This window comes from Durio zibethinus, chromosome 11 (genome assembly GCF_047325235.1).
Source record: "Durio zibethinus cultivar Kanyao isolate XHJ-2024 chromosome 11, ASM4732523v1, whole genome shotgun sequence".
In the NCBI taxonomy this organism is placed as follows: domain Eukaryota; kingdom Viridiplantae; phylum Streptophyta; class Magnoliopsida; order Malvales; family Malvaceae; genus Durio; species Durio zibethinus.
The window spans coordinates 14820682-14831508 of NC_143172.1; the positions used below are offsets into that span (position 1 = coordinate 14820682).

The 10827-nt window shown below is 30.8% G+C and overlaps 1 protein-coding gene across 1 annotated transcript; it reads left to right on the plus strand.

Annotated features, from left to right (window-relative positions):
• The first annotated feature begins 4935 nt into the window (after positions 1 to 4935).
• On the plus strand, positions 4936 to 7420 carry LOC111290447 (uncharacterized). The gene is made up of 2 exons (XM_022881756.2): positions 4936 to 6254; positions 6402 to 7420. The coding sequence occupies exons 1-2, from the start codon at positions 4993 to 4995 to the stop codon at positions 7270 to 7272; spliced, it is 2133 nt and encodes a 710-aa protein (XP_022737491.2). The 5' UTR covers positions 4936 to 4992; the 3' UTR covers positions 7273 to 7420.
• Positions 7421 to 10827: the final 3407 nt, after the last annotated feature.

The window sequence follows — 10827 nt, forward strand, 5'->3', positions numbered from 1 at the left end:
TATATGTTTTAATTGAACAAGTTAGGATGCTGGGTTTACAACTATGACTCTTCACGTATCGGACCGTACCTATACAAGTGTGATGCGTCATGGGTATTATCTAAATAGAAGACCAAGCCAAGAAGCTCCAATGCACTCATGCTAAAAGGCACTGCACTGGCACGGGTTCTCCAACAAGGGGATGATGTTGTACATATTCTTGGTGAGAGGCTTTGTCTTTCGTCTAAACATTTTTTTCCTTTTTTAGAGCTTTTTTCTATTAACGCTTCTTAACAGAACTTCAATGCAATGATCATTTGATCTCTCTCAGCCTCACAAGTTCCATTTCCACTGCACGTCATCAATTTGTTTTTTTAATTTGAATTCATCTAAGTGTAGTTCTTTCCTTTTTTTTTTAATATTTGTTTTATTATTATTATTATTATTATTATTATTATTATTATTATTATTTAAGGCAGAATCAAAGCTAAAATATTCACTGATAATGTTAGTGAAAAAGTAAGTTTATTAGAAAATGATATATTTAGTTTTAACATGGAAAGTAGCTTCCTGTCACTAAATTCATAGTATTTGTTTTTATTTTGGTTCAACTGAAAAAGATATCTTTTGTTTATTTCGATTTATTTTATTTAAAACACTTTCTTTTATATTTTTTAGATGCCTCAAGTATCGAGAATAATAACTCAAATTTTCTAAGAGATTTGTTTGAGATTATTTTTAAGATTAACTAGATATTACTTGGTGGATAAAAAGAATTATAAGAGAAAAATTCTTAGTAGACAAGTTAGCAGTCTCATAGATAGTGAGAGTTTTTAAAGGATTATGTATAAAAAAAAAAGATATAAAAGAGTTGTAAGATTTATTATGGTAGGCTCCTTTTAAAATTAGAAGAGATTGAAAGGATTCTTATGGCTATGTATTATTGAATGTTTGTAGTGGACTAGCGAAGAATGAGAGGATCCATATAGGTATGATGATTGTTATGTTTGTTTGGGTGGATTATAGGAGATTGAGATGATCCATATAGGTAAAATGAGCTACTTTGGTATGTATTTGTTTAGGATGAGAATATTTCGTAGAACTATAGGAGAATGTACATGAGTATTAATTGTGAGTGAGTGATTGATTTATTAATGCGTTTGTAATTTTTTATAACTAGTGAATCTTTTATCTCATTTATAGATGTTGGCCATCCTGGATTAGGCCAATTCACATTAAATTGTTGTCTCTTATATGGTTGATTAATTATTTGATTTTGCTTTAACTGACTTAGATGTTTAATTGATTAGAGGTTTTTGGCCTAACAATTGGAATCAAAACTATCATGATCCTAACAATTGGTATCACAGTGAAGGGTCGAGATATCAAAAGAGGCAAGCTCGGAGGACTCGATTCAAAGGAGAAGTTCAAGTTTGTATTTTGAGAGATTGATTTGCGTGAAACTTAAAGACACATAAAAAAAAAAGATGATGAGAAGACTTACATTATGTGTGAAGCCAAGCATATTTAGCATGAAAATTGATAATTTGATGGAATTTAAGTGAAGGTGGAAACTATTAAGAATAATAACTCAAATCCTATAAAAGATTTATTTAAGAGATTTTTTTAGATTGGCTAGATGTTGTTTGATGAATAATAAACTTGTAAGAGAAAAATTCTAAGAGAAAAAAGGTTTTTGATGAACAAGTTAGTAATATTATAAAATAATGAGAATCTTAATCTAATTAGATATAAGAAAAAGATACAAGAGAGTTGTAAGATTTACCAAGGTAGATGCACCATAAGAGTAGAGCAGATTAAAAGGGTCTTTATGAATGTATATTCTTGAATATTTGTTATGGACTAAAAGAGAATAAGAGAGTTCATATAAGTATAATAATTGTTATGTTTGTTTGTTGTGGACAATAAAAGGTTGAGATGATCCACATAGATATAGTGAGCCACATAAATATGTATTTGTTTAGGATTAGAATACTTCATATGATTATAGGAGAATGTCCATGAATGTTAATTGTGAGGGCGTGATTGATTTGTTAATGTATTTGTAATTCTCTATAACTAGTAGATCTTTTATTTTATTCGTAGACGTAGCCATCTTGGATTGGACCAAACCACATTAAATTATTATTTTTTGTATAATTAATTGATTATTTGATTTTGTTTCAGTTGGCTTAAATGTTTAATTGATTGAGAGCTTTTACCTTAATAATAGGAATCATAGTTGTGGTGATCTTAAAAATTAGCATTAGAGTAAATATTCGAGATATGGAAGAAAAAAAATAATTCTAAAAGACTTAATTTATGAGAAAAGTTTAAGTTCGTATTTTGAAATATCAGTTTATGTGAAACTTAAAGACACATAAAAAAAAATGATGATTGCCATACTTCTATTGTATGTGGAGCCAAGTATGTCTAATATGAAAACTAATAATTTGATGAAATTTGAGTCAAAGTGCAGATTGTTGAGAATATGAACTCAAATCTCATAAGAGATTTATTTGAAATTTTTTCGAGATTGACTAAATATTGCTTGATGGACAAAAAGACTTGCAAGGAGAAATTTTAAGAGGAAATGGATTCTTGATGGGCAAGTTAGCAATCTTATAAATAGAGGGAGTCTTAATAAGGTTATGTATGAGAGAAAAATATAAAAGAATTATAAGATTTACCAACGTAGATACCCAAGAATTAGAGGAGATTAAGAAAGTCTTTATGGGTTGGGCTTAACCATATTAACTTATTATCTCTTATGTATTTAATTAATTGTTTAATTTTATTTCAGTTGACTTTGATATTTAATTGATTGTAGGATTTTGGCTTAACAATTGAAACCAAAGTTGTTGTGATCCTATCACTAAGTTCATTGGTCTCACAACATGGTGATAAACACTTTTTTAAGGTCCTCAATTCTTTAATTTAGTGGTTAAGGAGTGTTTAAAAGAATATAAAGGTTTTGGTTTAGAACTAAAACCCCCTCTCCCTTTAAAGAAAAAAAAGAAAGTTTCTTTTGTTCCTATTGTTCCTTTTGTTGTCTGATGAGGATCGGGATGCTTTCTCTTGTTATTACTTTTAGAATTAGCTTGGTTATGTGGATCATGCTTTTTCATCATGTTGCTACTTATATGAATAAAATTACAAGTTTATTTCATGAAAAACAATTATATATGCTTTTGTTTTAAGTTGTAACCAATAGCTTGGAAGTCAATTTGTTACCGATTAAATTGTATTTGGTATACTTTTAGATAATATTGTTGAAATTATGTCATTTATATATGTTAAAAAGGAAATAATTGGAGTTTGAAATATCTAAGCTTATGCTTGAATTTAATACGAAAAAAAATCATACTTTCAAAAGTGGTCTCAAAGTGCCAGCAAAAGTTATACAATAAAATATATAAAATACATGCAAATAAATGGGCAGTTTATTTACTTAGTCAACTGTCAATGTTATTTAAGGTAATTTTTTAGTTGTTCACCAACAATTATAATATTTGTAAAATTCAAAGCGAAAGTGTTCTCTTTAAATCTAATATTCAAGTAAATGCGATTTTGGCTTAGTGATAAAAGAAAAGACTATAAAATTTTAAGATATTAGATTCAAATTTTGTTATGAATGAATTTAATTGTTTAATTATATTTTAATTTATTAATTAATTATTCAATTATTATAATTTAATTATGATATACTATTTTGATTATGATTGTAATAATTTTTTTAAAAATTCAATGTTCAATGTTGTTTTTCTTTTGAATGAACTAATCAAGAAATGAGTTACTCTTTGTTTTATCTAACTTTAGTAGATTTTTCTTTCTCCGATAATGCTTTTGCAAATCTGACCGGAAATTTATTGTTAAATTGTTGCTTTTTTCCCCTTAATATTCATGTTTCTTAACTTTCTTCGGTTAATTTAAAATAGTAATAAAAATAATAGTATTTTATAAAGCACTTAAAAAAAATTATAACTTATTGCAACAAAATCAAAAATATTTTTTATTAAAACTTATTTATATTTTAATAATTTTTATTAAAATTTCTAGTGTTATTTTGAAACGACTATGAATTGTACAACCTAACACGTGACTATGATTAAAAAATTTACTTGAAGGAAGAGTTCATCCCAATATTTTATGTTCTTTTTGTGCATTAAATATTAGCTCCTAGCTTAAAAAATGCACAAAGTACTCAAGGGAGCTATCAAGGCCAAAAATGACAAATTCAGAAACCGCCCTTATTTCTATAGTTTTTAGTTAATGTCATTCCTATTATGGCATTCTCCTCTTTTCATTCTCAAAAACAAAATTAAATTTTACTATCTTCACACAAGATTCATTCATCCTACAATATTTTGAATTTAAGAATGATGCATGCAGCCTCTTTTTCTTCTTCTTCTTCTTCTTCAAAAAAAAAAAAAAGAATGATGCATGAAACTAGTTAACTTACCTCAATTTACCAAAATAATAATAATAATAATAACAACTTACCTCAAGAACAAATTGAAGCCATAGAAGTAATGAAATGAAAAACATACCACATACCCCACACGGCCCATAGTTTCTCTCTTGGGTTTCACATGGTTATTACAGCCTCCTCGTATCTGTCGGAAAGCAAAGTGCAAAACCAAACTTTGCGTGGGGCGTTGGCGTTGGCGTTGTTATTGGTCTTTGAATATTAGAGGTAGTATTGAAATATAAAGATGAAAGCAGCCGTTATGGTACACGCACAAAAATCTATAAATCTGCATGTGATTGAGTCCATTTCCCATCAAAGTCCAGATGCATGACTTGCTTGTCGAGGATTCCACCCCACTCCCACCAAATCTACGGCTAGCAATGCCCATGCTGCCTTGCACTGGTAATACTTGCTACCAGCAAAGTTTTCATTCAAAGTTGCATGTTTGACTCAACATTGAAATAATAATACCACCAGTTGTTCTATCAAATCCTAGCCATGATCAAGGTTTAAGAGCATTATTTTCTATAGAAAAAGAGTCAATGAGACAATTAACTATAAATCCACCGGCTTTAGTTAACCCTTTCATGCTTCCGCATCCTCCGTTCACATCACAACAAGCCTCTATCCCCAAAAAGGAAACGCCTCCTCCAATGGATACACCACCTCTCCCCACAGCCCCCACCGCCCCCACCGCCCCCACCGATGTCACGGCCTCGGTTGCTGCCACCACTGTACATCTCAACTACCCTGACTCTGTTGAGTCGTCTCCACGCTCCCGTACTGAAAACACATATGATGATCCTCTCCCAGCTGTCCCTGGTGCGAGGCTCCGCCTAATGTGTAGCTTTGGTGGTCATATAATGCCCCGTCCGCATGACAAATCCCTTTGCTACGTTTGTGGTGAAACTCGTCTTGTTGCAGTTGATCGCCACTGCTCCCTCTCAGCCGTTTGCTCCCGCCTATCACGTGCCCTTCTCAATGGCCGACCCTTTACCTTGAAGTACCAGCTTCCAAATGAAGACCTTGACTCTCTTGTATCAGTAGCCACGGATGAGGATCTCGAGAACATGATTGAAGAATATGACCGTTTAACAGCTTCATCAGCTTCTTCTGGAACCTCCTCTCGAATCCGTTTATTTCTTTTCTTAAACAAACCTGACACTGCAGCCTCCATGGGTCCACTGCTAAATGATGCCAAGTCTGAAACATGGTTCGTTGATGCTCTTAATGGTTCAGGGTTGATGCCAAGAGGGAACTCAGATTCTGCCACCATGGAGACCTTGTTGAATCTTGAAGGTGAATTTGAGGCACAAGAAGGAGCAAATAAACAAAACAAGCAAGCGAAAAACGATAATGCAGTTCATGACGTGCAATATTCATTGCCTGATGATTCGTCAATGGTGGAGAAAACTTCATCTTTTGGTTCATCTTCTTCTTCACCTTCAATGTCCAACTTGCCACCTATTCGAGTTCGAGTTGATCAGGATGGAGGGGCTAAAGTGCGGGACCAGAGGGTTGGCATAGAAGAGCTATTTGCTCATATGAGCTTTGCTACTAATTTTCGTAAGCAAGATGATGGCTTTGGGGCTGTTGTGCCTGCTCTGCCTCCGCATCCTGTGTCTGTTGCGACTGCTATGATCACTCCTGCCGGGGGTTCTAGTGACAACTTGAATCGGATTTTGTCTGATGATGAGAGATCTGATCAGGGGGTGCCTGTTGGTTTTCGCAAACCTCCATTGCAGCCAATTCAACAGAAAGCGTGCGGTACTTATAATTTGCCCTCCCCTGATTCAGTTGCAAGGTATTTTCCAAATTTCATGATTTCTTTTCAGTTTCCCTGGATTTAAACTTTTCTTCCTCTTTGCTCCATTTGTTTCATTGAAGTCAATATACTCACAGAAATAAGAAAATTTTACATTCTTGCCTTTGTTTGGACCTAAATATGCAGCGACAGTAGCATCGCCTCTGCAAATTCTCTCTCAAAGCCCATGTACTATCAAGATCAAAGTCATGTTACATCCAGAGATAGCAGAACTGCTGCTAGTCCCAGCGTCAATGCTGATACTTCCATTCCAAGCTCCCAAATCCAATTTCAACAGGTTCAAGATTCCTATTCTTTGGCTCCACAATTGGATCAACAGCAGCAACAATTCGTGCAAGCCAGCATGCACTACATCCCCCACCATACGGCAGCTGCTGCTCCAGTGCCAATGTCATCCTACTATCCAGTTTATGCTCCACCATCGCAGCAGCAGCTTCATCATCCAGTTGATCAGCAGTACCCTGCACTGTATGTAATGCCTGTTACACAAGTAACACAACCGCAACCATACATGTCCATGCAATCTAACACTGGTGTCATGACTATGAAATCCAACATTACTGATGCTAACATTATGGCCCCAAGCCGCCAATTGACGCCTCCAACTCCTATAGTTTCTGCCTCAACAGCGCCTCCTATTTACCCCACAAATACAGCTACCCTTGCTAAACCTGAAATGACAACAACTGTGTATAGAACAGCTGTGCCATCAACTCCTCAAGTGGTTCAAGTTCAGCAACCATATGTAGGTTTCTCCCAAATGCAACATCCACCACAATCAGCTGCTGTTACTCATGCTGCTACTACTAATTATGGTTATGAGTATCCAAATCCTACACAAGATCAAATGTACTATGCTCAGCATCAAGCTCCTCCACTGCCTCTGCAGTATCAAACCATGACCCAAGCTGCTGCAGCGACTGCATTGACAGATGCATCAAAGCAGCTACCCGCAGACAGTAGTAATCAGCAAATCAGAATCTCACAACCATTATAAGATGATTGGGCAGAGAAAACAGTCAATTTTGATGCATATGGTCGTTGTACCTTGATTTTTCTCCTCGAATAATGCTTATAGGCACAATTAATGTTTTAGTATGTAATTCACAACAAGATATTCACCATCGTTCTTCTTCTTTTTCTTTTCTTTCCGTTTCTTTTCATTTGGCTGCCTTTCTTGTGTGAAATAAAATGTTATAGAATTCTTTTTACATAATAATTAGGAGTCCTTATTTGCCTTGATTGTTCAATTATTTTGAAGGGGCTTTGAATTTACTTATTCGTATTTCTCCCATTTATGTAGAATTTGAAACTTAGAGGTTCTACCAGTTGTATAAAAAGAAAGAAAGAATCATCAAGCATTCAGAGTAAAACTCGTGCAATTCCTGAGTTCCAATCTAAGTAGTTTAGATAAATCTGGAACCAGATTTTGATCATGGATATTCAAGATGATAGAAAACCCTGCTTGCTCAACGCACAGTCTTGTTAGTTGTTATGCTCATTCATATCAGTTGTAGACAGTCAAATGCTTACTCCATTTTTTAATGAGGATTTGAAAATCAGAGCCTGTGCAGCTTGTTGCAAGGCCATGTGGCTGAGTAATTACATATTCAGAAAATCTAATTTAGCTAAGGAGAGCAAACTTTGCTGTTGAGCAAAACTGAAATCCTGTGGGATGAAATGTGCCCAAATGAATAAAGTATATATTGCAATTGCATCAATAAGTTCCTTGAGATCATATGCAAGGTGCAGCAGCCGTTTGATCATTTTACTCAAGAGCTAAATAACAACAAAGTTACGACTGGCTTCCAAATCTAACAGGCTGACATTAATTATTTTCTGTATTGTTTCTCTTCTTGGTGAAGAGAAAATGTGCCAGAAGGAATAATATTTTGTCATTTTACCAGCATATTAACTGTTGACCTCTGCACATTCAACTTGCATTATGGGGAATCTATCAGCCTTGCTTTGCACCAATAGGAAACAAACTTTGGTGTAAGATCCTGTTAAGCCCGTTGTTTCAAGTATATATTTTATGCCTCATCACCCGAGAGCTTTAGTCTTCTGATGCAAAGTTTTTGTCACTTTAAATATTAAAAAAAAAAAATTCTGATTCTGAAAGCAAAAATTTTCACCAGAAGTAGAACCTTGCAAATTTGATATTTTTGATGGTTGTAGTCCTTGTCATGGGATCATATAAATGAGTTGAAAGCATTGGTGGTGGCCACTACGAATACTAGAATGGCAGAAATATGTACTAGTTGTAGCTGGCAGGTCCAATGTAGATCAACCACTTTGCCTTGTGTTACTATCACTAGGGCAGGGCATATGGTAAGCACATTAATGATTCATGTAGTTTGGATCAACCACTTTGATTGAGTCCACTTATTCATGATTTTTTGTTTGGCATAATATCCACATTAGCCCTTGAATTTTACAAAAAAAAAAAAAAAAAAGGAACTAACTTTAATATTTTACTATATAAAATTAAAATTAAAATTTTTTATTATATTATAATATATCAATTAAATATGAAAATGAGCTAATAAATTTCAATTATCAAATTTATTAAAATAACTAAAACTCAATCTCCTAACCCTATAAACACCCCTACAAGTTACAATGCATTTTATTATATAAAGTGGAAAAAATTTAGATGAAATTCTTTAACTAAAGTTTTTTATTAAAAATTGTTAAATAAAAATTAAAATCGAAAATAAAATTGATAGATTGAAAGATTTTATTCTAAAAATCAAGTTTATAAATTTTGAAAAAAAATTAATAAACTTTAATTTTTTTAGATAAACATTTTTAATAACAATTTTAATAGAATTTTTGTCATTAAATAAATACAGATTAAATTTAATGATATTTTAAGTAATTTTTTTTATATATTATTAATTTTTATATTAAAATTTATTATTTATTAAAATTATTTATTAAAATTTTTATTAAATCAATTTTAAAAAGAAACCTTCGAAACTTCACTAATAAAATTTTATCAAAGTTATCTTGAAGAGTTATATTGGATTTTTTTTTTTTAATTTCTACAGCTTTATAAATTTTGTTACTGTTTTGTCTCTTTCCTTTTATCCAATCAAACTTGATTACTATTTCTTTAAATTTTATTACTCAGTTGCATCTTACTACTCCTACAATCCTCTCTCGTACTTCAATATTTTTTCAGTCCCTTTATAAGTATTTCTTTCGTTTCTTTTTACTATTTTTTAAATGACCCAAAATTATTTTTTTGACATTTAAATCTTTTATTTTTATATTTTAAAATTATTATTCATGATTTTTTTTTGGCATAAAAATTATGAAACGTCAAATTTATGAAAAATAATCCATATTATATGCATCAAAATCATTTTTTTTTAAAAAATTAATGAAAGATATACAATTTAAAACAAAGAAAATATGTATTTTTTTTCATAAAATAAAAATGTAAATGCTCTATTTATTTATTTCATAATATATTCAATCATATGAATTATGCTTCATTTCGATTGCACTGTACCACCGATGCGGTGCAGTTATAATGAAAAAATACACCCATTTCAATTTTTGTATCCAATCGAATTGGAAAATGATCGATCATCAATTGATCAATTTTGGTTCAATTGGTGATTGGTGAGTGGAGGTTTTTTTTTTTTTTTTTTTTTCACATTTTTATCCTTTAAAATTTATTATTATATCAGAGATTTTTATAATTTTTATTTTTTATTTAAAATGTGTAAAATAAATTTGTTAATTTAATATAATAAATAAATTTTATTATTTAATACATTAACAAATAATTTGAATAAATTTTATTATTTATTAACAAATTTATGTAATAAATAAATTTTATAAATATTAAATAATTTAAAATTTTTATTATCTACTTCCTCTTTCTCAAAATTATAGTCCTTTATTAAATTTTGTCCAACTAATTCAACTTTCACCATTATTTTTCATTAAATAATAAAATTAAAAAAATTTTAAAAAAAATTTATAAACTTTGAATTTCAAATTTTTTAAAATATATTTTTAAAAAATTTTAATTTGATATTATATTTCAAAAAATAAAGTTAAAATGAAATTACTTTGACAAAAAAAGTCAATAAAAATAATTATTTTTAAATGAAAGAAATACAACTTTTAATTTAATATTTTTTATAATTATTTTTTATTATAATTCATTTTACCATATTATTATTTTTATATTTAAATATATAATTCATTATTAATTTTAATTTCTCAATTACGATAATCAATTTCAATTCTACTATTATTTTTCTCCTCCTCCGAACCAACTTCTCCATTGTCCAAATGAATCCTTGTTAATTTCAAAATTTTGCAGTAGATGAAGTACGTAAATCCTATTAAAAAAAAGTAAGTTTTTTCTTTTTCTTTTTTTTTTTTTTTCGTTCTTACAAGTTTGTATATACTTTGATTGGTTTGAAGTTTAAGGATTGAAATATAAATGGAATGAAATTAACTGAGGTAGTGTACCAAGAAAATTTCTGCTTTGCTCTGCTCTCTTTCTGCAAAAATAATTAAAAGATAA

Bases quoted from the DNA above. Each gene is read 5' to 3' on its own strand.
- LOC111290447 (XM_022881756.2), top strand. From the start codon at position 4,993: ATGAGACAATTAACTATAAATCCACCGGCTTTAGTTAACCCTTTCATG. The intron at 6,255-6,401 runs GTATTTTCCAAA...CTAAATATGCAG, and splicing joins TCCCCTGATTCAGTTGCAAG to CGACAGTAGCATCGCCTCTG.